The 27,699-nt window shown below is 41.0% G+C and overlaps 1 protein-coding gene across 1 annotated transcript in view; it reads right to left on the reverse strand.

Annotated features, from left to right (window-relative positions):
• si:ch211-186j3.6 (neural-cadherin) overlaps window positions 1–27,699 on the reverse strand; it is a 306,902-nt gene that overhangs the window by 187,123 nt on the left and 92,080 nt on the right. The window contains exons 6-7 of the mRNA XM_067494964.1: window positions 27,321–27,570; window positions 7,309–7,451 (exon numbers count right to left, since the gene is read on the reverse strand). Coding sequence (XP_067351065.1) covers window positions 7,309–7,451; window positions 27,321–27,570 — 393 coding nt within the window. The remainder of the gene's footprint in view (window positions 1–7,308; window positions 7,452–27,320; window positions 27,571–27,699) is intronic.

Raw genomic sequence — 27,699 nt, forward strand, 5'->3', positions numbered from 1 at the left:
TCAGCCCATTTAGTAAATGTAAATGGGCTGATAGGAGTTGCATTGTAGAACTGGGTTGCAATACAAACAAAAAAGAAGATATAATAAGGCTAAAATTAGAACGATTGTTTGCTATAGAAGAGCAACATCAACATTTGCTCAATAAACAATAAGCGATAAAGAATTTGTTTATAGCAGATTTCTTCAATGCTATCATTAGTGTTGACATTAAACTTATATTTAAAAGCTATTCTAACAAACAGGAAGTTGTACAGGAATTATTGATAGCTGCTCATCCACCCAGACAGACAAACCTCAAACCTCTGGCTGATGTGTTTGCTCTTTTTTGCAAACACGTTTGATCCCCTGGAGCTCATTCTCACCCGGAACTGCACCGCAGACAGCATTTATCGGATCACTTCTTCATTCGACTCATAGTCTTCATCCCTAGAGCATCGCATTCTCATCCACACTTGTGCCATTCAGCTGCAACCTCAGGTTTCTCAATCCGGAGCAGTTCTCTCCCCTGGTCTCTGCAAATCAGTGCCCATCACAGGACCTCCCCACCCTCGATTCAGATGCAGCCTCAGACAACCTTCTGCGCTACACTTCCACCCTGTCTGGATGGTCTCAGCCCTATGTCTTCTAGACCCGCTCGTCCCTCAGCTTCTAATCCATCGCTCACTGACAGGATCCATGAGTAACGCACCACGCTCCGGAGTGCTGACAGGAAGGGGAGCAAATCCAAGTCTCCATCTACTCCTGCTGAGTATCAGGGTCTGTTTACGTCTTTTTCTCACAGTATCACCAGGGCAAAGACTGAATACTGTAAATGTAAATGTAAAGCTCTTTAGTTGTGCTTTGTGATAAATTTAATACATTTTCTAATTTTAGCAAGAAACCTTGTCTCGTAAAGATTGTAAACAGTTTAGAATTTCTATGAAGTTTAGTTGCAGGGTTGCAGAGTTCAGAATAACAAACATAACGTACAGATGATGTTGATGCCACTAGGTTTGCACATCTTACAATAAACACAACTATTGGATTTTAATGGTCATGTTGATAAAAAGTTAACCTTTACCTAAATGTCTTGATAATTTATGTCGAATTTTACTTAAAACCATGATGGCCACTTCATAGTGGTGTAAAAGGGAACAGTGCAACATCCATGGATGCCTAAACCAGATGCTGTGCGTACGCTAGATTTTGAAATAATTCACTGTTATCGCGCCGGCACCAGGAAAAAACATGACATCAACAAAGTCATTAGGGACCAACATTAATAAGGACCGTAGAACATTTCTGGCAATTCATCCAACAGTTGTGTACATTTTCCAGCCAGTCTTTCTTAGGAGTTGTAGCCAGAAATAGCAGTCATGGCTGTATTAAAATATCAGTTAACCCTTAGCCAACAGACTGATGAATGAGAATTAAACAAAAAACATATCCACAGCAAAGATGCACCACCTCTATAAGCACAAGTTTTCTCCTCTCTCTCTCCACCCACGCTGCTCCCATAGTGCCGGGGAGTGCACTCATGCTTAATGAATTGAGACAGAAGGCCAGATAGATGTGACCAGTTCAGTAAAGGCAGCAGGCAGACACAGAGAGAGGCTATGGCCTGCTCGCTACGTTACATACACAAGGAGCACTGGAGGTGCCCCGTAGACCGATCCCTTGCTTTACTGTGCCTCTGGTTTTCATAAACATCTAAAAGGGCCTAAAAGCCTTAGACGAGAGCAACACATGCTGCGTAAGTGGTTAAAAAATGGGACATGGAAAAGGTTTCAGGACATTCCGAGAACAAAGCATACAGCGAGCGTCTGTTCTAATCTTTGAGATACGTGTCCCCGTAGTGTGCGTTGTGGCGGTCTGTGTATGGATGTGTGTGTGTGTGTGTATTTGTGTCTCTGGGTGCGTGCATGGGCTTTTATCTATCTGCAGATGCAAATACATACACATTTTATTCTGTGTGTGTACACTGTTTCTGCCTATGTCTGTAGTTGTGACTTGTGTGTGCTAAAGGATTTGGCATTTTATATTTTATGTTTGGCCCTGACCCGAGTCCGACACAGTCTTTGTGCAGCGTAACAATGGTCTTGGCCTAACATTAATAGTAGGCCAACTAGTTTCACCTATTATTAGTAATTTCACCAATTTAGCTCATACTTTGACCCATGTGACCACACCTGGGTGAGTTTTCACCTTCACCTGTATATGTACTTACTTTTCATGCATTTATGTTTACAATGGCAGTGAACGCAGTAATATATGTGCATGGTTCTATGAGACCAAATGTTTCAAACCATGTGTCTGTCTCGGGTGTTTGTCCATGCAGTGGGACAAACAATTTCTGTATGTTTCTATGTTTGTGCATTGGAATGGTCATTTTTTAATAAAAGTACAGAGAGTCTGACATTGTGTGTGTGTGTGTGTGTGTGTGGGAGAGGGGGTGTTGCAGCTAGCGGGGCCAGGACATATCATCACTTATTGGAGATGGAGAAGATGTTTCCTTGGGGTCAGCGAGCAGCCGTCACTTCACATGAAGGCAGTCGGGAGGGAGTAAGGACGAAGCGAGGGATTGGTGAGAGACAGCAGAGAGGACAGAAGACAAAGTGGGGTGTGTGTGATGAGGTGGGTTGGCTGGGGGTGTGTGGGAGGGAGTGCTTCCTACAGTCAGCATCACACCAAAAAAAAAAAGCAGACTGGAGCTTTAAGAGAAATTGGAAGAACTGAAGAGGAAAGATGACAAAGAGTTGCACGTTAGGGAGTGGAACAGTGAAAAGTGAAGGACAAAAAAAAAATATATATACTGTGTTTGGCAAAGGAAGTCAGGGAGAAGAATGCGGGAAAAACAATGAGGACTTGTTATATAAAGCCGGGATCAGACACAGGTCAGCACATCAGACCAAACGCAATAGGAGGCGAGGAATTCAGGAGGAAAGACTAGATGATACAAATAAAGTGAGACAACGGGACAACTAATGTTGCCCACTGATTGGATACGAGAAGGTCTTCACTGAAAAGACACTCACCTGCATTATCCACTCTGTCTCAAGGAAATATTCTTTTCCCAGCTGAGAAAAAAGCCTGTTTATTGGTGCCAGCATTCGCCCTTAGCTGTCAGTAAATTCGTTGTCCCCTCCAACGGAGCGGGCATTTCTGTATTTATGGGTTTTAATAGGAAGAGCGTGATCATCATATTGACCAGCCTGCTCAGATCCTAATGGCTCCCTTAAATCTCAGGGAAACACACTGTGTTCTGGGGTGAGCTACAGGCAAATTAACATGGAGAAGGAGCCCGGCATTGCTGCTCCTGTGGGAGGGGAGGAAAACAATCGCTTGAATGATTGTCGGACATTTAAAAGGAGTTTCAAAGATCAACGGCTTTCAGGTTGTCCCTTCAGGGGTCGCCACAGCGGAATGTGTCCGGCATGTTAATTTGGCCCTAATTTGGCACCAGAGTTGTCCTTGGTGGCTGGGCGGGGCCCCACCTGCTGGGGTGGAATTCGAAACCTGCTGGCTCCTGCAGCCAAACCCATTGTTCTCCATCACTGATCCACCAGGCCCCATTATTTAAGGGTGGCGTGGGGGGAGGGGGCAATAAATGGTTTTCATCTTTAGCAGAGGGAAAATGAGATGGGTTGGAGAGGGTGGGTGGCGTCCAATGTGCTCACCTTCCATTATACGAGCCATAAAACAGTTCTAATGAGCAAATATTGGGCTCTTTCAAACAAGATATGGATCATATTCCAAGCATTATAGTATCACACTGTGGCTCACACACGGGTGCAGACTGAGTGTGTGGGGCCTTTTTGTGCATCTCTGTTTGGTTCCCTTTCATCTTTGCATGTCTGCAACACATGAACATGCCATGGCATGATGCCACCCATACGTTTGCATCAGGGTGTCAACAACATGTGAGCATCGCACCACTTCTCACACACTGACACTGCAGTCTTGGCATTTCTTCCTATGCCGTTTGACATCCACTTACAGTTGACCCACGATATTTCAACACATGATAGTCGGGTAGGACAGTATTTCACCTCAACGGGACCTCAATGACCCTCAAAGTGTTAACAATCTAACAGCTGCCATATTATATTGTGGCACTTTTTTTGTTGAGAGGTAAAATTGAGTAGTAAGCTCAAACATGACTAGTTGTCATGGAGAAGTGCATTTAGGATGGACACTGTAGATTTTAGCGAGCACTGCAGTAATACAGTGGTTCACAGACATTTTGTAAGTCTCTCGAATAACAATAGTGCCTCTCTGATGTCCACAAATTACATGCAATTTCAAATTAATCAGATATTTCTTTTGTTGTAGTAAAATGGCCCCTATGATTGCCTTTGTTTATAGGTGGGGTGAGGCTATCACTGTCTTCTGAAACAAAAAAAAAATCTTTGCATTATTATGTACATTTAAGGTGTTTTCATGGTTTTTGTTACATTAGAATTTTCATCCGCTGGAATCAGGCAGATCATTCTTTCAAAAGATGGCTAATCACCTCTTAACTATTATTCTTTGTTATTTGGGTAAACAGTGTTATACTACATCAAATAAATACCATATAATAATTATACCTATAACTATGTCCGTTTTTAAAAAAATTTGGGTTTGAAGTTTTTGAATGAGTTACCATCTTTTGACTGACACTCTGACCCCCCCCAAGAAAAAATTTCCTTAAACATTAAAAAAGTAACCAGCACAAAGATTAGTCTCAGCCTCTTAGCAGCAGCCCCGATGATGTGTTCAGGCGCATTACAGAGTGTAGGTTATCCGTATTATTGCAAATGATTGTAAGCAAAAGCATATGCAGCCGGCAATATCTCCACACCCGTACTCCTCAACCAAGCTGGCATTATTGTGATGATATCTACATTTAGGGGTGGGGCGGGGTGGGTGGTATTCAATCACAGTGCTGTACTGTATGTCAGCCCTGAACACAATGGACAATGACATCTTCCTAAACCCTTGTGGCAAGTGCTCAAACCTGTGAGTGTGCGGGGTTTGACTGACACCTCCCCACCTCCCTTGTTAGTTTTGTTGTCCCTGCTAGATTGGGACAAATGACGACTTCATCATTCTGTGTCAGTGTACTGTAAGTGTTCGTGTCAGATGTCCCAGCGTAATTCCACCCACCTTTAAGCCTGAGCAGAAGACTTGTGTCGCTTACATAGGAGCCATATTGTGGGCAGAGCGTTTGCAGAGCGGCAATATCGGTGCTCTGTGTGTCTGTGTGTGTGTCTACAAAGAAGGCTTTAGGGAACATTGGGTTCGAAGCACTTCTGAAGTTTTTGAAGAGAACAATTCACAACCACCGTGGTTGCCAGCATAACAACGTAAACAAACGGACTTGAAACATAAAAAGATGCTTTGGTAGGCAGTTGCATGCACATATCTGAGTGAAATGCAAGCTGTTACATGGGCAGTGTAGACTGATTAAAATAGGAGCTGCTCCATCCGATGACCATAAGAGAAACAAGCAAATGCTTTCTGTGCTGTAAGTGCCAAGTCTGTTTCTGCCGGGCCAGCCTATGTCTCCAGCTATAGCCTGAAATTCACTTGTGAGTATATGCACGGAAAATGCTTCTAATTACTATCTTGAAGGCATAGTTCAGTTGTGCACGGAAAAATGTGTTTTCATGTGTGCAATTGCAGAAACGGGGGGAGACGAAGAGACAAACACACACACGCACACACACAATCTTTATCATTTGATGATTGCTATTTAGTGTTGCTGATCCCATGATAAAAAGCACCAGGTGTTAAAATCGTGGCTGATCGGTGAAGCTGCTTGAACCAGGTTGGCCTGAAGTTGTGAGTAATTTAATTTGTGTAAGTCATTATATTATACACACCACAACACGATAAGCAGCTTCGGATGGTGGGTTGCAATTTACAAAAGGGTTGAACCATACCCCCCCCCCACCCCCCCACCCCCCCCACCCCCGACATGCACAAGACAGACACACACACGAAGTCACTAACCCAGTTTCCTATCTCACTTTGCTTCTGGCGATGCTGCTCCTGCCTCAGAGGACGTCGAGATGTGCGACTCTAAATCTCAGATGGTATTTTCTTTTTAACGTTACTGTGGAAACATGCCTCACACTTTGGCTGATTATTTTAATGTCTCCATGACAAGACCTGTCGGGATTTAAAAATCCTTGTCAAACCTCCTCACAGTAAGAGGAAGGCTGCTGGTGAGACTCTTCCATAGAATAGTGGATACAGTAAAGGACATAAAACTGTATTATACACAAAATGCGAAGCATATTTTCTCACACTCTCTGGGGCACGCTTGACAAACTGCAGAGCTTTTACATTTATACGGCGTAAATAAATATAGCAGGGAGGGCAGGCAGCGGAACGAGGTAAAAAAAAAAAAAAACAATGGTGAAAAGAAAAACAATCTTTGTGGATATTTCAGGGGTTGTGCTAAATCTATCTAGGTGAATAGCACAATAAGAACAGGGCCCTGAGCAATCTGAGGTTCTAAAGATATTTCTCCTAAAAGTTTAAGTGAGGTAAAAATAATTCATGAAGCAAAACTATATAGAGGGTACACATGTCTGTATAGGTTATGTTGAGTGCTGCATTTCTAAAAGCATCCACGCCGAGACAGGATGACAGGTGCCGCAACAATTATTTATTGTCTTGCACGGCGCATGGTGGAGCAGCACATTATTGTATATATTTTAGAAATATCTAAAAGGATTACTTTGTTTTCTAAATAAACCCTATTTTTTAAAAAAGGCCCATGCAGACAAATCAGTCAAATCAGGAATGACATACCTCTACGAATGTTTCCCCCATTGCTCCGATTCCACAAAATCTGAAGTTACTATTCCCATCTCCTGTTTATTAGAGTTCACTTTAAAGAAACACAAAATACCCACAAACATATGCACAACAACCAGAAAAGGAAAAACTGAAGCTTTCCAAAAGAGGCACAGGATAATCAAAGTGTCCAAAAGGGACAAAAAAAATGACCAAAAATAGACAATAAATAGCCATAAATACACAGGTAATGACCATTAACAAAACCTTCCTACAAACACACTCATTATGACCTTATGCCCAGGGTCACATTTTCTCCGAATATGACCACAAGTAAAGTACATTCATTGTAGATTATTTAATGTCTGTGTTTAAAGTCTTGCCTCTATGTGCTTTTGCAATTTGTAAAAACAATGAAATACATGTTAGGAAGATGTGAAAAAACAAACAAACAAAAAAAAAAACACTTTAATACTTGAATGAAAACTAATATAAAGATAAGGACAACTAAAAAATACAATAAAATCCAAAATGTCAAACCTTTCTGGCTGTCAATGACAAAGTTGCCCTCCTCATTTCCTGATGTGATCTTATATGTGATGCCGTCCCCATCCGGATCCTTGGCCAGCACTGTTGCAACAAGTGTGTTGGGGCCCGCGTCCTCTGAGACAAACGTTCGATATCTGATAAAACACATGCAAAACACACAATCAATACCGTATAGTAATCTATATGTATACTAATCTGCAGGAACACGTGCCCAAACACATAGACAGATAGATAGATGGGAATGAGAGACATCCAGCAAAGCTTCGAGAAGTTTTTAACCCGATTCAGTGTAATTCATGTCAGACCAGTAATTCCTCATCAAGAGAAAAAGGTGTTCAAGTCCTGCAACACATAACATATAAAATAATACAAATCATGAGTTTGTCGCGAGCAAATTTGCAGCACTACTTTTCTAATAAAGATAGGAACAGTACTATATCTTTGCATGTGCTATGATCAACACCTTAATGATCGAACTTAACACATTTACCAACTTCCTGTGATTCTGTAGCAGCTGGTTTTACTGCTGTCACTGTGAGCCTCTAGTGAATCGGCCATAAATAGAAGCGAAAAGCACACTAATGCAGTCCTGAAGAGCATCAGTATTCTCAGTTCATACTCTCACTTTTAGAACCGTGCTTCATATGTACAGAATGTTTTCCACCAGCACCACTGATCTTCTGTCACAACCACCCTCAAAGAATACCTGCGGTCCAACAACTTCCAAAGTGACAGGGCGATACAGCACAGTGAGCAGGAGTGATTCAACGCAGCACTTATTTTCTTGGTTGTGTTGGACACTCGACTGCATCGCTGTGCTGCAGAATGCTTGAAAAATGCCTGGAACCCTAATCAAATTTAAGAAAGTAGCTACATGTCGCAGGCTTTTCAACTGGGGGACATGCACAGAGAACGGCGAGAGAGTACATCCACTAGGAAGAAAGCAACAGCTTGCACAGCGATGGCTTTGCAATTTTGTTTAAGCTTTTAAATGATGCCTTGCTGAACAATGTACAATCGAAGCAACAGTTTTACAAGTTAATCTACAAAATAGAATATGATTAAATGACTAAACAGACCGATGCAGTCTGTATTACAAATACACGGACTGACTTGTGTGTACTCTCAGAAAAGGGACTGTACCTTCTACAAGTCCCTTGTGATAATAGCTGTACTAATTATGCAGCACCTTGCCACTCGTGTGCATATATATCATTGCTTTTCATTTCAGTAATAGCAAATTTCCATATCCACAAATCTACTTGAAAGATAGACTGTCCAATAATTAGCTCTAGGGGGTACGTTAGCGTACAAAGTAGATTCTACCTTGGGGGATAGAAATGGCCTTTTATAGTGCACCCATATTTCTAAGAGTGATAGTGCATTGCAAATATTCAAGGTAAGAAATTGCAAACATAAGGATGCATTAACAAATGCAAACAGTCAAGTGTATATCTTAATTTTGTTAGATACGTGTGACACTTGGAAGCTGACTCACTCCTGCTGTTTCTTTATTTATCAGCCCCTCATTCTATACTCTGAAACCGTACTTCAGTTTTGTCTTTGTATCTCAGTGCAACACTTTGAACTTTATCTTTGAATTCTCTTCTGGTCTTACACACACACACACACACACACGCACGCACACACACCTGTGAACCACTGATATCTTTGAAAGCTTTTCTTAAAAGACTGGCCTTTGTACCTTCTTGACATGAGGTCTACATGTTATATTCTTGGGACACATTGCAGCTGCCCTACTGGAAGTTGCTGCTGCTATCGTGCCAGCCTTTCTGAGTCATTACTTTATCACTAAAAAGTGCCTCGGCATTAAGACAAATGCGATATTATTACGAATGTTAAATGGTGAATATCTTAATTCACACTTTGTTTAAATTACAGCCTCCAAATGGCCACTTAGAGACTCCATTATTACAGCCATTTCCTGATATCTAGACAATGTCTGGAGAATCACTGCTGGTTGGACAATGCAGAGAGCTGGACATGAAGCAAAAAAAGTTCTTGGGGAAATCAGTGTCTTGTTTACAGTACACTGCTACGAACTCTCTTGCAATGTGAACTGATCTTGTGCCGACATCAATTCTACGTGTGTACGGATGCGTGGATGAAAGACGTTCATGAAAGAGTGGAAGAGAACGAAGCAGCCACCCTGCATGCACAAGGATCTTACAGGCAAAAGTGTTTTATCTGTGTCCAGCAGCACGACAAGGCCATATGGAAGTGCAAGAGATTGAGCAGAGGGAATATTCTGCGAAGGTATTTTGCAGGTCTTTGATGCTGTGGAGTGAAGATGTCATTTTTGAAACACACTAAGGATGTGTTACATCTGGTGGAACGTGCACTAACATGAAAGAGCCTGGCCACTGTTCTTTGATATGCCACACAAAGCATGTGAAGAATAAGTACGATTAAGAGCATTATGTAATAGTTTTACAGCTTTTCTTTGATCGCTTACACACCATTACAAACATGACAGCATCTACTTCTTCAAAATATAAAGACTATGCTCCCGTTTTCACACAATCAAGAATTGTCGAACTTTTTCTGATAAAACTTTACACACAAATCCACCGAGAAAGCAATTATTATCAACTCTAGTCATCACAGCTGGAACACAATTAACACTTAATTTTCTAGGTGAAAACATTAACAATCAAAATTGTTCACACACAGAATACACAGAAAAAAAAAACATGGATATGTTCGCCCTTGTTTCAAACCATAGATCCACAAAGACATGAAGGTAGACGAACGGGACACAGGAGAGGAGGTGGATAAATCATGCAGGGTTTTTTTTTTCTCCACTCTCTGGTTAAAGCTAATAACGTCTGTGAAGTAGATGAGAATCGCTGGTCTGACCCAAACCACAGATGGGATGCTGCAGACAAATAAATGTGATTTCTTTCTTTGTGTATGGATTGCTTGAGGTTTAAAAGGTAGAATGGGTTGTTCACTAACCGCAGGGATTGCAGTTCAATCCCCTGGGCACAGTCAATACTCCAAAGTGTTATTGGGCAGGACACTGAATCCCAAGATGCTTCTGTTGTGTTCACAGGTTTTTACAGCAGCTTTCACACCAAATCTTCACAATTAGACGATTCACAATTTCTGAAACGTGTCACTCAAGCTGCAACACTATAAACTAATTCCTGCCGCCCTCACACGACACTTCTTGCAAAACACTTCACACAATTCTCCACGTAAGACACAGAAATCAAACATGAAGTAATCTGATCACTTTTTCCGAACACAGCATATCAAATATCAGAAGGGATCAGTTGAATTACATTTTGTGATCTTTTTTCTTTGAGTCACTGCTTGGATGGTTGTATATTCATCCAGTTTTGTGCCAGTCACAATTTGAGTCTAGATTTGTGCTTGTAACTCCATGTAAATTGTTTGGACATTGACAGCTCTCTAGACTTTGCACTGGGGTGCAACGGATTTTGCCGTTTGTGTTTTTCTGGCTAATGAGTACAGAAAGTTTAGGACTAAAGTGGAGGTCTGGAAACAATTTAGTGTTTTCTTTAACAGGATTTATTTTGTGCTTCTAGGTCCATCAGGCATTTTCTTACACACACTTTTCCACTGAAAACCAAAAACAATATGGATAGGCACTTTTGCTGTTGTAATATGACTTAAATATAAATAAATAAAACAGGAACTTACCATTTTCAACCTGTGCACAGAAGATGACATGCTAAGAAAGGTATTAAAGAATTTAAGAAGGCTGTTATGTGCAGTCCTCTACAGATAAAACATGTTTGACCCTTATGTCAGCTTGTTTTCAGTATAGTGTCTAATTTTTTTTATAGAAATTGATTTTTGGACCATTTGGTTTTGGAAATTCTTGTATCTGAAGATTAGTTTGGACCAAATTACCCAAAAAGTGAAATGATATTCATTTACTGTGCTCACAGCACAGAAAAAGTTCATATGTGAGTACTTTCAGAAATAATGGTGGCTGATGCCTCAGTGGGTAGGACCTCAGGCTGGGGGTGCAGAAGTCAACCGGTTCAAATCCCAGCCCATGCACCAGGCCTGTCCTTCAGCAAGACATTCATCTTTAGCTCCCCTGGTGGTGCATGTGGCTCCCCTGAGGGACATGTGAAGAACAAATTTGATGTAACGTACTCTGTGATGATCACAAATTGGTCCGATCATGAAAATCACACAATCTGAGCATTTAGAGTATTCACAGATGGTTTGTAGGGAACGTAGCAGAGTGGAGTGGCTGAATGAAAAATAATATAGAGCAATACCTCCTTTCTCCTAATCAAAGTCATTGGAAAGTCTAGACTAAGACTGCAATGTCAGCTTTACCCTGACAAAAACAGACGCCCCTCTACCTTTTCTTTTTTCATATTGAGCTTAAAGCCAAGACTAAAACGTGTGTGTTCCACTGTTGCTTATCAGTGACTGAAAATGCTGTCAAAATATTGGACTAGTAGCTCTGGCTGCCTGATATACACATGTAACCATCTGTCATCCTGCCCTAGCAACAGGGCCTACACATTTCCACTGAAGACTAGGCACTCTCATTAAGACTGGAACACTGTGATCACACTCTGTCACTGCATCTCGGTGCTTCAACAACTGCTGGACTAGTTGTGCATGGGAAGATCAGTGATGTGCCACTTGTTTGCTTTGTTTGCGGGTTGTTGCTGCAGCATTTGAGTAATTTCGGCTCACACTCTGCAAGCCGTGCACTTTCCTGCAGATCAATACGTAAGTCAGGTAGGGGGGAGAAGCTGTGCTGTTGTCTCTTTATTATGTAGTTTCTCTGAAGGTACATAGGCCACACTGATCCAACAGCTTCCACTTGTGCTCTAAGGAAGCTATTTGAAAGATCATTAGATAATTGCTTGTATTTATCTCACCTGAAAGCCAGAAAGAACTAAGACCTTCTGGTGCATTTCTGCCTGCAATTTGATGGCAAAATTACAGATTCTGTCCGTGGAGATGATTTTATGCATGGCTCTTTCACACAAGCTACTAAGCTTCTTTTGTCCTGGCTACCCAAATTAACTCTACTGTGTATTATACATGCAGACAGAGTAATCATTATAGATTCAAATGGAGTCGGCTTACAATTAGGATTATGATTACAAGCAGCCTGAACTGGCAACAACAGCTGATGCTGGCCTGTGTTGATCTGCACAGCACGTCAACTTTGTGAGATGCTGAAAACTTCCATCTTCTATGGTAGGGATGAAATAATTAGATGATTACTCAGTTATTCAAACTAAAAAAAAAAAAACTGCCGAAATCAATACAACAATTGTGATAATTGACTGCTCGTATAAATAACAGCCGAAGCAAAAATGCCAAACATTTTCATGAGCTACCTTAGGAAATGTGAGGATTTACTGTGTTTCTGGTTAAAATTGTTGGGTTTTAGAAAGATGGTTAATCAAAACAAGCAATTCAAACACAAGATCTTGGGGTCTGGGATATTGGGTCTAGTTTTTCTTTTTCCTTCTCATAATAGACTGACAGAATAAATTATTTATTGCAAGACAAATGATTAGAGAAAAGACGCAAAGACATCAAACACGAGTGGACACACTAATATGCATTTGCATCAGAAATCTTTGCACCTGATGTGCAACAGGTGCATCAAAAAAGAAACCCACAAAAACATGAAGCACTCATTGTAACAATATGACTTAAAATCAGCTTTATTGTCCCAAAGGACAGTCAGCTGACCCAACTCACCAGGCGGTTGTCAGTTGATAGCTCTGCTTCCCTCTTCACCTAAGTGTCCAAGACACATGGCCCCAGATCTGATAATACGACCTAAGAGCTTTTGATCAGTCTGAAGTCTAAAGTGTTGTGGGTTCAAGTACAAAAGCATAATGAAGTTTGTTATTGGACTTCTGTTCTCAACATTACAAAGAACCACACAGGTTGAGCTTGGTACCTCAGCAAAACTATGGAACTGCTGTTCAGTCCATAAGTTACAGCTTCCTCCCAGTCACTTTCATTTGCAGTGAAGCAACTCTGCGGCAGTCAGCCAGGTACTTGTGAGTATCCCCCACCCTGCACATCTCAATCTGAGCAGCTTCGGATAGGAACGGACTCCAGCCCCTCTCCAGGGACTTGGTTCCAGAGCCAGTATCGTGCGTGGATGGGAGTCCAACTATATCTAGTTGATGCCACTCCACCTTCCACACCTGCTTTGGCTCCTTCCCCACCAGAGCGGTTACTTTCTTGGTGTTGTTGGCAACTCCCAAAATCACTAGGACACTCAATCCCATCCACCATTTAAAGATGGTGAATCTCGAATGAAAGAATAAATTATGTAAATGTGGGTGATGATAATGATGACTGCACAGCATAAAATTAGACTGATATTTACCACTGACCTAATATTTAAATATTTACATTTCTTAGTGCGTGCCACAATTTTTTATGAGCCATTTTAAGATTCATTCCTCATTAATCAACTAAATTCAACAAATACGTCTGGCTGCTGCTATCAAGCCAGTGCTCTTAGGCGTCTCCTAGATGTAGGACTGGCTCTGTGTTTGTGTATCTGTGCGTCTAAAAGAGACAGTGAGGGGAGACCAGGACGGATCACTGAGAAAAAACCAAAAAGCCCACAAGTCCAGCACAGTGAGATGCCTTTTGTAATCACATTTGGACTCTGCCACAAGTCTAATTTGGCACAGATCAATGCTGCAGTCAGTTGAAAACCACCTCAGACATACACCACCACACACCAATTACGTTTAACCTTTTTGTTTTACTTTTTCTTTTCGTTAGCTTCTGTTCTGCTGCTGTCTGTTGAGAAAAACAGGTCTGTCCCTACGGCCAGTGCCTGATGTGAGTTGTGAAAATTAATTACTGAATTTAATCACCGAGGTCATTTAGTTGATCCAGATAAAGCGTAAATGGAGGATACTGAAAAGAGAGGGGGTAATAGTGTGTGTAGTTTTGTGTGTGTGTTAAATAGTTGGTGGTAAAGACTATCAGCTGATGCATTCTGCTCACTGACTCATATGTGATCTCCTCTTACAAAAACTTACAACAACCATTTTGTTGTTGAAATTTTACTCTGGAGTTAATTCGTTTCAATAAATATTTGTATCTGTTTTTCATTTTATGGTTTCCAAATTAAGATGCGTTGTAAATAAAATTCACAATTTACAAATTAGAAACTTACATTTGTATTTTTTGTGTATTTTTGTGCACAAATATTCAGATACAAGTAAAAGTTTGATTTACACTGCATTTACATTTGAATTAACATTTTAAAATTTACATAATAAAATACGCATACAAATAAGAACTGCGTCACTAGTGAAGTTTTTACTTCCCTACCCATGAGAAAACGGTACAAAAAAGATTTGTGTGTGAGAAGATTCATATCCACAGGATGAGATCTGCAAATGCAAAACTCCAGATCCAAAAATGCGTAGATCACAATTTGTACTTACAAAACAAGATTTGTACTTGAAAGAGAAATTTACAAATGTGATTTTGCACAAATACTCAAATGCAAGTACAAATTTTATTTACAATGCATCTACATTTGTAAATCATAAAATACAGATACACATATTTATTGCACTGAATATTCCCTTTTTCAGTGCTACCAGAATTCTGTAACCTCTTTTAAGCAAATACCTTAAGAGTTGGCAGTAACAGAAGCAAAAACAATCCCTTTCCACTCCCTGTTATTTCTGCAAAGACAAGAGTTGCCTCAGCAGTTGAGCAATGACCCACTGTGGTTTCTGGCTGCCTGTTGTCTTTAACAGTCTCTGCTGGATGTAGCTTCTCCCTCTGATCTCCAGTGGTGGATAACTAAAGAATGTATCATCATCACCATCATGCATCTATCCATTAGCTGTGCTCTACATTAGCTTATTCTGGGCCGTTGTGCTTCTGAAACCAATCCCAATTGACATTGGCCCAGGTTGCTTAATGCAATCATAGAAGATTACTACAATGCATATTTTAACTAATAATTTACCAAGTAAACTAGGTTGACAATGCACCTGCACATTTGTATCAAGTGCCAAAGATGTTTTGGGGATCCTTTCCGCCTTTATTAGATAAATGCTAGCTCACCATAGACAGGAATAAGGAGATGCTGACAGCCCAGCTGAATTTAAATGAGTGACACCGCAGCTACGTGGTATTTGCCTTAACCAGTGGTGGTTCTAGAGTTTGTTGGGGACCTAGGCAAAAATGTCTTACAAAAATGTTCAATTTCATAATAGTTAGCTTAGTCAGACACAGTTTTCATCAGCCACCTTCCGGGTGACTGTGGCGCAGGAAGGTAGAGCGGTTGTCCACCAATCTCACAGTTGTAGGTTCAATCCCTGGCTCCTCCGGTCACATGTTGAAGTGTCCTTGAGCAAGACACAGAACCCCAACTTAGTTGCTCCCGGTGAGTGTTGGCCAGCTGCATAGCATCAGTGTATGAGTGTGTGTGTGATTGTGAGTGTGAATGGGTGAATAAGAAGCAGTGTAAAGGGCTTTGAGTGCCAACAGGTAGAAAAGCGCTATATAAGTGCAGAACATTTACCATTTACCATTCTGGTGGCTCCAGCAAAGCTGCTCTGCTAACTTAGTTAGCTTAGTTAGCTCGTGTTAAATGTTAAAGTCAACAAAAGAAAGATGATACCAGTGGAAGATAATCAACTGTCTCTTCACCACAATTACCCAACACTAGCAGCATATTTTTTAAGTTTTTTGGTTTATCAGGGTCAGGGGTTCAGGGTCGCCACAGCGGATCATTGTCCGCATGTTGATTTGGAACTATTGTAACGCTGGATGCCCTTCCTGACACAACCCTCCCCGATTTTTACCTGGCTTGGTACTGGCATTATGCTGCTGGGGATGGGAAAGGGGTTTTTGGGGTTTCAGTGTCTTGCCCAGAGACACTTGGACTAGCAGCATTTATTTAATGCTATTTACTATTATATTTATTTGTCATTATCTGATCCACTAACCACTAGTGATGTGTCATGAGCAAAAGATGCGGCTCTGAGAGCCGATGCTTTGTAGTGAATCAGAAGAGCCGGCTCGCATCGAGTGAGAGCCGGCTCCCAGTTTTTTCCTTTCGCTGCTTACCTCAGTGCTCAGCCTGATCTCTGCTTACGGCAGAACTTTGTTTTGATTGGTCAGCAATGGCATCGCGGCCAGTCAGATGTGAGGATATGGGATCATATCATTATGTAAAAACAGAGAGTCGGGTGGCAAGAAGTGGAGCGGTGCTCCACTGCAAGTTAACTGTCTGTCAGATAGCGGTGAGGAGAGTGTGTACTGTTGGTGTAGTTGAAACTAAGTGTGACACCCGAATGAGAAGCAGCATCTGGCTCCAGTTTAAAGATAATGGAAACAGCAAAGCAGAGTGTGTTCACTGCAAGATGAAAATTACTTTAAGAGCAGGTTCCACCACAAACCTGCAAAGACATATGAGAACTGTCCATTCTATAGTGCAGTTAGAGGGCAAGCTAGCACACATCTACAATCCTGGTGTGTCTCATCCCATAAAAACAGCAAGTGAAGCAGCATCTACAGGCTTCCCCACACATGCAGGTACAACCTCTCCTACTGCAACTCAAAGCAAAATAAGCCAGTTTATACCGAAAGTGATGACCCCACCCAAACAGCACAGCATTGATGAAGAGTTGGCTAAAATGATAGCTACTGATTTCCAACCCTTTTCCATTGTGGAGGACAGAGGTTTTAAAAGTTTTGTCAAAACTTTAAATCCCACATTCTCTACTCAGTAGAAAAACATTGTCCCAAACAACAATACCTAAACTATATGACACAGAAGACGCATTATGGCAAGAAAGGGTGAAAAAAGCTCCATCAGTTTGCCTGACAACTGACTGCTGGACCTCCAGAACCACCTGCTCTTTCATGGCTGTCACTTGCCATTTCATTGATAATTACAAGATGACATCTTGCCTTCTGGACTGATTTGAGTTCACAGATAGACACACTGCAGAAAACCTGGCAGAGGAGCTAGTAAGAGTGTCAAAAGTGTGGAAAGTAGAGGACAAAGTGGTGCTGTGTGAGCAACTGTGCCCTGTGGATTTATTTGCTGTTTTGTTGTTAATTTGTGCAATAAAAAGTTTGATTAAATATTAAACAAAAAAATGGTTTTGTAACAGAATAAATGCACAAAATCAGGCAATTATAAGGATTCTCATGAAAACACTGCACATGAAAGGATTTTCAACAAACAAACCATGAGGTTTTGCAAAGGTGGTAAAATAAAGGCCTATAAAACAATCCTAAATTAAGAGCCGCTCAGGAGTCGAAAGAGCCGGCTCTTCTTTAGGAGCTGAGCCAAAAGAGCCGGCTCTCTGAAAAGAGCCGAACTTCCCATCACTACTAACCACTGTCTTTTTTCTCTCTCGTTTTCCTTTTTTCATCAGACCTGTTTGTTTAAATTGAATCATGGGCTAACCGTAGTCGGGTCCCTCAACCCTCTCTGGCCTCAACAATTCAGATATCAAGGTACTCCCAGTAGCGGGCATTTATAAATGCTTTTGCAAACTAATGCTATCCAAACATGTCCCCACTCTGAGAGCTTTGCCCTACTCATTTCAATGCTGTATGGTGGATTGTGTGTGAATATGCAGAGCCAACTGCTGGTGTTTGACTTTGTTTTCTTCAGTTGCTTCTACCAGGCCCTGCCTCATTTAGATTGTGGTAAGTTCCTGAAGTGTTAATCCCTGGCATATTCTTTCAACTATAGTGAGTAGACTCATTCATAGAGCAAAGGTACCATGCAGGGCCAGCCGATTCCCAAGGCATTGACACTTAAGGTAGCCATTTGCTTTGGAGATAGAGGCATAAGTTTAGGACAATAGAAAGTCTGATGCTTCATTTGCTGTCTAAAGCAATGATGTACTAAATAAAGTGAAGAAATGTCATAAGGAAGTGGACGGGATGGTGGATGGTACAACAAGACACAGGACTTTTCCATGGGAGAACAGGGTTCGACTCTAGTCCGAGATGTTGTGTACTTTAATAATCATCATAACACAGCGAGGGACACATAGTTATTATAGTAAGAAAGTATGTGCGTGACATTATCACTGTTTGTAGCATTTTCGGGGCGTCAACTTGTGTACCTGTAGCATCAATATGATACGTCAAAGAATGTAAAAATGCGGCACAATTTGACGCCTTAAGAAGCGTCAACATCTGACAATGTGGGATGAGAACGTGGCAAGGCCTTGGCCTGACAATCAGGAAGCCAACGCTGTCCCCTTAAGAACTGTTTGTATGCAACTAATCTTCAAGTTCGGGTGGGAAAAAAACAGTGGGTCTGATATATATATTGTATATTTCTGTATATTTCTATTTTTGTCTGCTCCTTGTTTCCATGTGGGGGAATTGGTGTTACCATGCTCTTCTCTGATTGGTCTGTTGGAGAGAGACTGACTTCCAATCAAGCAGACCAAAAGCACCTGAATGATGATTGTGCTTGGGTCTAAATATTGGTGCCTGCTCAGTTACCTAATGAAGAGTTTTGTTACACTGATAAAAATAACTCAGGATGATCTATTTAAAACATTTAACTTTTTTACATCAAATTATTATGTAGTTCAAGGAAGACCAGTCTTTGTATTTAAAGTCTACTTAATTTAAACTTTTCCCTAGGTATTGTTTTCTCTGTGCCCTACTTAACTTAAAAATATGTATTTTTAATTAAAACGTACCTATTTTTTTAAAGTTTCCATTTTACTTAATTTGGAGTGCGATCTACTTTTTTTTACCTACATTTACTCCGATTTCCTGATTTGCAACTGGGTATTTCTTATATATTATAGTTACAATATCAAATGTGTAATTGTGCATTGTGAAATGCAACTTCATCCAGCACAAAACTTCAAAATTCAACTTCCTGAATTCACATCATATGAAATAAAGCAAATACCAGCATTAATAAAAGTAGCGTGACCTTAGTACAGGTTAAAAGTGCGAAACTTCTAACACGGAGCTTCATGTAACTACCTTTTATTGTCATCTGTATGGCTTTAATGCTTGCAAAATGAATTCGAGATTATGTACCCTGGAGGTTCATATCCTCATTTTGTGCACAGGGTTCTCAATCCCGGTTGTTAAGGTGCGCTGCCTACTACTGATTACCTGGACCAGTTGCGTTCAGTGAATCAGATGGTGGAAGATACCATCTCCCAAAGACCGTGTGAATTGGCATCTTTCAGCTTCTGATGCACTAAACACACCTGATTCAGGTAATGAGAAGTGGGGAGGCAGTTTTATTTGAAAGGAGTTAAATCAACAAGCTAATTGCTTGTGGTGTGTGTCTGTACACCTAAGAAGATTATCAGGTATTAGATGAAAAGATATTAGGAAAAATGCACAATGTCTTGTGTTCCGAACAAATGCAGATTAACTTCCAACTTATTTAAGTAAATGTACAAACTTGATTTGTTACTATTTGTATTTTTTTTTTCAGTGTAGATCTAAATTTTAACTTTTTTTGGTGCTGTCAGTGACACAATTAAAGACAAGATATGAAACTCAAAAGTATTAGTTTGTGCTCCAGTTTCTTTAATTTGTAAGAAAAGTTTGATCTCAGTGTCGTACTGGTATCTCAAGACTCGTTCTTTTTCAAATAGGTGGGAGGGAATAAAAAACATGTTGAGGGTGTGGAAAAGGATCTGAGTGAGACGAGAAGACATTTATCAAGAGCTATAGTTCAAAAGTTTGATAAATTGACTGAAAATAGTGTTAAAACAAGCTTAAAGTTTTGTTCTGTTTTCCTCCTATGTGAGCTGCCTTTAATTAAAGTTTTTTTTTTTCTTTTGTGCCAAAACACTTGTAACTGTGTGTCTCTATAACGAGTGGGAACAGTTGATTGTTCAACCTGCTGTGACTGTCTGTTTTGAAGTCAGCATGACCTTAACTACAAGAGGCCATTACTCTTGTTCCATGGAGACTGTTACCGTTCTCATTAACTTAACACAGGGAATAGTGGAATCAAAAAAATGGGGAATGGAAAATACAAATCTGATTTGGAGGCAAACGTCTCCCAGAACAATAACAGGTGGTGCCTGTGCAGGAGGTGGCAGCAGATATAGACTTCAATAAATTACAACAGAGACTTTAAAAAACAAACAAGACAAACACAACAAAAAAAGATTATTAATGACTTTAGTCATAGTTTCATATTAAGGATGAACATCAGTCACTACACACATTTACTTTTATCTCTCTTTCTAACTCCCTTGAACCTTCCCTTGTACATTCAAAACTTTTTACAGAGAGAAATAAAATCATTTGTAGTCCGTGCTTGCGTGGGCCTCTAGGTCCCCTCCCAGAGTCCAAGTTCTGGTAGGTTAATTGGTGACTCGAAATTGCCCGTAGGTGTGAGTGTGAATGGTTGACTGTCTACTGAAAGTCTCTATGTTGGCCCTGAGATGGTGGCGAGATTAGTGTCCAGGGTGCAACCTGCCTCTCACCCACTGACATGGATGATAGATGCTATTTTATGATTATTGCTGAGGATGTTAGCCAGCTAAATGTGAAACCAGAATAATCACCTCATGGCCACACGCCTCTGCCAGTTTACATGCATGTCCTCTGAAGAAGAGGGTACATTCACGGCCTGTGCTCACTCTCCAGCCGTCCCCTTTGTGCAGTCCGTTTGTTTTGCATGCTGGTGCTTAAGATACCTGTTTACTTGGGTAATTGACGCATGGGGGGTTTTAGTGGGTTACAATGCAAACAGATCTGACCCCTAAACAATGAGGTAGCATATAAAGTGCAGCGTTCACTTAGGGAGGTGGACAGTACAACAGGGCTCTCCCACAGGAGAGGACCCGGGTTCAACTCCGGCGCTAAACAACATTTTATCTTATTTGTCCCATAACACAACCTAACCGAAGTTGTTTTCCCTTTTTGTAAAGTCTTTCTTACTGATGTCCCAGCACCACACAAGTGGTGCCTGCAAAGCGAGAGCTCATTGTCTTGCTCAAGGACACACCTGGTGCATGGGCTGGGCTTTAAACTGGGAAACTTCTGTACACAACTGTACACATAGGAGAATTTGTACCAACATGATTGACAGCACTTTCCACCACCAGCATCATCGGCTAAGCAAATGAGGAGAAATCATTTAGAAGACAGTAATCACGTTGCCAAAGTGCAAGTTGTCGTTCTATTGACATTAGGATTGTAGTAAAAAACATGTCATGTTTACTTAGACTGTTCCAGGGAACAGAGAATTTGGTTACATTGGGCTGTGACAATCACCTGGAGCTTCCTAAACAGGAAGCCCCCTGTCCTGGTTGCCTTCCAGTGAAAAGGAGTCATAGGATTGGACGACTTACAGCTACTTTGGGGCCCCAGTCAATACAAAAAAACTGGAGTGACTGAAGCCCACTTCAGCAGGGGGACAATCTATTCTGTTCATTCTGCAGAAGTGTACTAAAGATCTTTTTAGTCTAGAGCAGCAATTACTCAGATCTTTGTGGTGGAGACATCCAGGCTTGGATAAATAGCTTGAAGGTGTCCCTGAGATGTTGTGTTCACAAGCAGTGGCTATTCTTGACATTTATAAATTGGGATGGCCATGGGGTGGTCAAGGCTATTCTGTGGGGGTCCAAGGAATATTTGGGGGGGAGGAATACACAATAAATTATGTGAAATATTTCTAATTTATGCATCTGATGCAGATATCTGTGAAAGTGTGTGTGGTTATTTTAAGCTGTCATTTGCACCTCATTTAATCAAGGTATAGCAGTAGATGGTCAGACTTAATAACACTACATTCTGACACAGTCTCGTTGCCAACAGATGTTGCCGCTCAGACATAATTCATATTGATTTAAAATCAGCACACACCCCTCTGTTGGAGTTCATGTATTTACCAAATGAGTAGATAATTGTTTTAATTTACTGATTTCAAAACGCTCGAAGAACTGACTTTGTAACGCTTTACGAATAAACCTACCGCATGATACGGTTGCTCCTTTCTTTCTATTTACGTGTGCGCACTGGCTCTGGCACCAAAATCCACGGACGTGAAAAGCCAGATTCAAGCTCAGGATACAGTTGTGGCTTTACACAAACAATATCTGATCGACTTTGACATTTCACCGTGAATTTTGCACCGGACATTCATCCCAGTTTAGAACCACATTTTACCATTACACCAGCAGGAAACGGCATAAGTGCTATATGATCTTCTTAAAAACAAAACAGTAAGGAGCACGAACTCTAGAGTTCAACTTTAAGAGACTGATCAAGGGAAGCTGCACATTTTACACAAATCCTATCAAGGGATTTTAGTCTAATAAAAACACAGATGAACCAAAGAAATAAAATTGGTTTTAAACAGATCTTTTCCTCAAGTCTGGGTATTTGCTAAAGCTGTGTGCAGGTAAACGTAAAATACACAGCTACTACGTACCAGTAGCAGTCCACTTTAAGCTATGCTGATAGGAATCCTGGGCTTTAAGTAGTTCTAAAAGAAGCCACAGGTACGAAGGACCATGCTGTTTTTTAAAAAAAAAACTTTAAAACTGAACTTTAACAGTCATTATCATTGGCCAATTGATCAATAACAGCAACGTTACTGTAAATGTTTACAGCAGTAAATCACACAGTCAAACTGGCCTGTCTTACCTGAATTCAGGTGATTTTTACTGATCGTCCTCTGTTCAAAAACATGTTATTAAATCCATGGCTGGCTATTATCCGTCAGACAGACCTGGGCCATGTCCTGGCTCTTAAAATCAGTTTCTTCTCCATGTGTCCAGCAATGTACAAGTTTACTAGGTCAAGAAAATAACTGTGTGTGGGGATAAACTTAGCTTGAAGCTAACAGGGTTAGCACTGGTCCCTGTGCAGAGAAACAGCCTGCGGTTCACAGAAAGGTTGACACAAGGCTCTACCTGTCCACATCTGATGGCTGACAGACAGAAAAAACCCTCCGGTTGTTGAATCAGATCCATAATGTATCATCTGCAGTGATGGAAGCTTCAATGATTGTTACAGTCCCTGGTTTTGGTCTAGTTTTGTTTAAATTGATTTCCTGTTTTGTGCTTTTATTTCGTTGATCCTCCTGTGTCCCTTCCTTTGAGTCTTTTCAGTATCTTTACCTTCCTCATTTTGTTATAATTGGTTTCACCTGTTCCCCAGTTTATTTATACCCAGCTTTCCCCACTGCTGACTGCCAGATCGTCTTCCCTGCTTCCCTAGAGAACTCTCCTAATGGGTTACCGCTTTGGACTTTCGCTTCCCCTACACGCCTGTGGATTACCCCCCTTTGGACTTTGCCCTCTTGTGCCCACCTGTTCCTTGAGTTTTGGTCTGAGGTTTGGTTTTCCGTTTTTTCCTGCGTAGTTTGGTTGTTTTGGTTTTCTGTTTTAGTCTAGTTTCTTAGTTCGCTTGTCTTCCCGGTGTGGTTAGTATTTGGTTAATCCTCTCTCTCCAGCCGTTTAAGTTCTTTCGTCTGTTTTACCTAATTTATATTGTGAGAGTTTGCATGTGCTTTCCCGTCCTCCTCACGGAGAGATTTTCTGTTGTTGCCTTTTCGTTTAAATAAACTTTAATTCATTATAACCCGTATATCCCTTGCCGTCTCCTCCTTTTCAGGTCCGGCAAAATTAAAATGCACTATAGAAAGAGTGACAATGATAGCAAAACATTTCCTGTTGTTGCTCCTTTACATTAACAGCATTCATTATTCAAACTTCACTTTCGATGGCTCTTACTGTGAAGTAGCCATGGGAAAAGTAATCTGTTCTCACTGATATCTATGCTGCTTTTGATTAGGGGAAAAAAAAAAAAACAGTACCCAAACTGATATTTAGGAAACATTTTGACGATGTATTGGTTTGAATGATCACAGGCAGGGATGTTAGACACCGTGAGGTTGTGATTAGAACAACTCATGGTCTGTGTAGCAGGAAATCGGATTAGTGCACATTGCAGTTAAACAAGCCTTTATAAAAACCCCATAACTCCAATGCCAAACCCTAAATTAGATCTAATTATTAAACAATTGCTGTCAATAACATGTCTTTCCCTGTTTATTCATCAGAAAGTGGCTTTGGTTTTATCCCACTGAAGAAGAACTCAGCCACATGCTGTTTCCAATCTCCCCTCGGACAACAGCAGATGGTGTGCTGAATGCAGAGTGGGTGGGACAGGAGCACTACAACCAGTTGAGTGCGCAGTTTGAAAGCGCCCCCAGTGAAACTGTGACGGAGATAAAAGCCTTTCTGTCCGAAGCAATAATGAGTGTCCAAAAATATTGAGCTCCCTGGGCTGGCCAGACTGTAACTAAGGGGTGGCAATGGCCACCCTAGTCATTTCCTCTAGATGTGCCACTGTTCACAAGAATGGGACAGACGTGAGATCAGAGAGACGTAACGGACGTTTAAGCTGAAGGCAGTCCTGAAGTTATTGCATTCACAACAGCGCAAAGGACATACGAACAGATCAACAAGCTAAAAAGTTAGGCCTCCACATCACATTACTGTATATTGAAGTTCAGGGTAACACTAGCACCATGGTCCCGCTCTGTATTTCTTTTGGCGAGGTTCGGAGTACAATAACAACGGCAAACAAATTGGCTTGTGTTCATCCTAAAATGCTTTGAGGAAAGTGAAACGGGCAAACAAAACTAACAATAAATCACAAATCTAACTTTTGGGTGGACTGAGCTACAGTTTCTGATTAAGTTTATGTTTGTAAGGAGAAATGAAAATTCTCTTAAAATACTTTAAATGGAAAACCAACTCGATTTTGCAGTGCAGAGGCACTGCAGCTTCTTTATTTTCATGTCTTTTACACAGTTCAATAAATGGTGAAATTCCTGGTCACAATCCTCATGAGGATCCTGTTTGTAGAGCTACTAAATATACAACTAAACACTAATGTTTTTATTAAGCAAAGGAAATGAAATGAACATTTCATTAGAAGCTAATGACTGACCAAGAGTAAGTACTTACTTGTTTATTTGTCTTTTTCTTTTTTTCAAGACCTTTGACCACTTTGGTCACACATACACAGAAATAAATCCAGGAAAAACACACATGCGCAGACACACACATACAGACATGTAAGTTGTATAGACACTAGTGCAAGATTTGTGCAGTAAGCCTCCCAGGGTGGTTTCCGTAGCAACGGGCAGGTGATGTTAGGTACAGTAATAGGTTCCTGATGGCAAAGTGACAGCCCATAGATGAAAGGCAGCCATACTGTCACTCCCCAGGAGAGCCATGCAGTGAAGGGGTAGATCTGAGAGGTAGAGCGCTGGACTCATGGAAACAAAACAAATTATTTCCTTGTCTTTCCTTCCTTCCTTCTTCATGAGAGATGGGACTAACTTCAAAATAAAACCGTTCAGTTTAATTTTTAGAGCAGACACACAATCATTCTCACACACAGACGCTCATTATCACATGCTTCCAAGTCCAAAAATCAATACAAATAGGCCAGATTTTCTGTCAGGATAATGATTATATCGAATGACCTCTCGATCTCCCCTCTTCGTTCTGTCTATTGCATGTGGTGACTTATCGCACACTGTAACTGTAGACATGCTATCGCATGTGCACATGCACGCACACATCCACACGTGCACACACACTCACATACAAGGGTTGAATTGCTCCTGCTGCTTCTCTTTCTTATGAGACCTAACAAATGCATTTGCTCAGCTCAGTCCAGCTCTCATGCATAAGTTTATTTAAATGCATTCAAGCGTGTGTGTGTGTGTGTGTGAGTGTGTGCACGTGTGTGTGCATGGCTGACTCTTGAGCTCTGTGTATGACTATGCATCTGTTTATTTGGGTGATACATCACAGATTGTCCACTACTGTTTTTTGTGGAAGCTGGAATGGAAGGGCTAAGACTGCACAGGAAAAAAAAAAACGACTAACTATTCTCCTGTCACACACACTAAATCAATACAGCACGGCACATGCACTCATACCTCACCCCCTGCTACAAACAATATAAACACATGCATATCGAATGCATAATGCATGAATGCACTTTATAACTCCAACATAACATAACTCCAACAACCCACTTTGCTGGGACCTTTTCAATTTCTGAGCACGAACACACACACACACACACAGAGGGCTCAGGGCATCCTGAGGGTGGTGGTGGGCATGGATGATCGACCCTGCCCCACCAATCTGCCCAGCTCTCTGCCAGAAAATCAACCAATTAAAAGATGCAGGCACCGCAGTGGCACGGTGGGTGGGAGGTGGAGCGTTGGAATTGTGGGTAATGGCAGCTGCAATGTTGAATTGGGAAGCAGCTGTAAGGAGCTGATCTGACAAGGCACGACAGCCAAGCTCTTGCTCTTTCTTTCTCTCTTTATGTCAAATTATAAAATACCTTTTGGTTGTCTGTATTAACCTATACTGTAAATATGCATGAACTGGTAGAACAAAATCAGTGAAGTATCTTTTTATAACAGGAAGCACAAGCATGTTTTAAAATAACTCTTAAATTAGGAGTTTTTTTTTTGTTTTTTTTTTGAAGGGGCTGTATTGTTCATACTTCTGGTTGTAAGTTAATTGTTGTAATGATGAGTGCTTATAATAATAAAAAAACATGTTCAAAATGTGAGCTCAACATATGCAGGAGAAAAAAATCTTGCTCTGTCTGTGACATAGTTTCTGCTCTGTCAACTATGTCGCAGGACCTTTCGAAGGCTTCCAGAGACTTTGCCTTCCAAAATTTTCCTGACAGTCCCTGTGCACAAACATTTTCAGCTCATAAGCAGACATTCATTTGGGGTCAGCAAGCTCTCAATGTACATAGTTGTGTCCACCCACTCTCATATTTCATTCATGGCTACCACTGTGCTCAGCCCACCAGCAGGCTTCAGCAAAATAGCCAATCATACCAGAGTGGACTCCAAAGCTATTTCAGTAGAGCCCAGGAATAAAATTATAAACCAAATATTATGCATAGCATGACCACTTTATTGACCTCAGACTTGTACTTACACGTGTTGGGAGAACTCAGGTGCCTCATCATTGACGTTAGCCATTCGAATCCGTACTGTAGCTGTACCAGTGCGAGGAACCTCCCCTTTGTCAATGGCCATCACCACAAATTCGTACAGATGGTTGGGTCTCTCGTAGTCCAGAAGCCCCGCAGGAAAGATGGTCCCATGAGGGGAAATGGTAAAGTCCTGACTCAGGGTATAATAGGTCAACTCAGCATTTTCTTCTGAGTCACAGTCATTGGCTGACACTGAAAATTAGAATAGACATTTTGAGAATAGAAGTTAGTGCGAATAAACAAAGGCAACACTGCAGACGTATAGACTTGCATAACTGCTAAATTGTGAGGGTTGTTCACACATGCAGTTTGTTTGCTCTG

Source organism: Channa argus, chromosome 2 (assembly GCF_033026475.1).
Source record: "Channa argus isolate prfri chromosome 2, Channa argus male v1.0, whole genome shotgun sequence".
NCBI classification, from domain to species: Eukaryota; Metazoa; Chordata; class Actinopteri; order Anabantiformes; family Channidae; genus Channa; species Channa argus.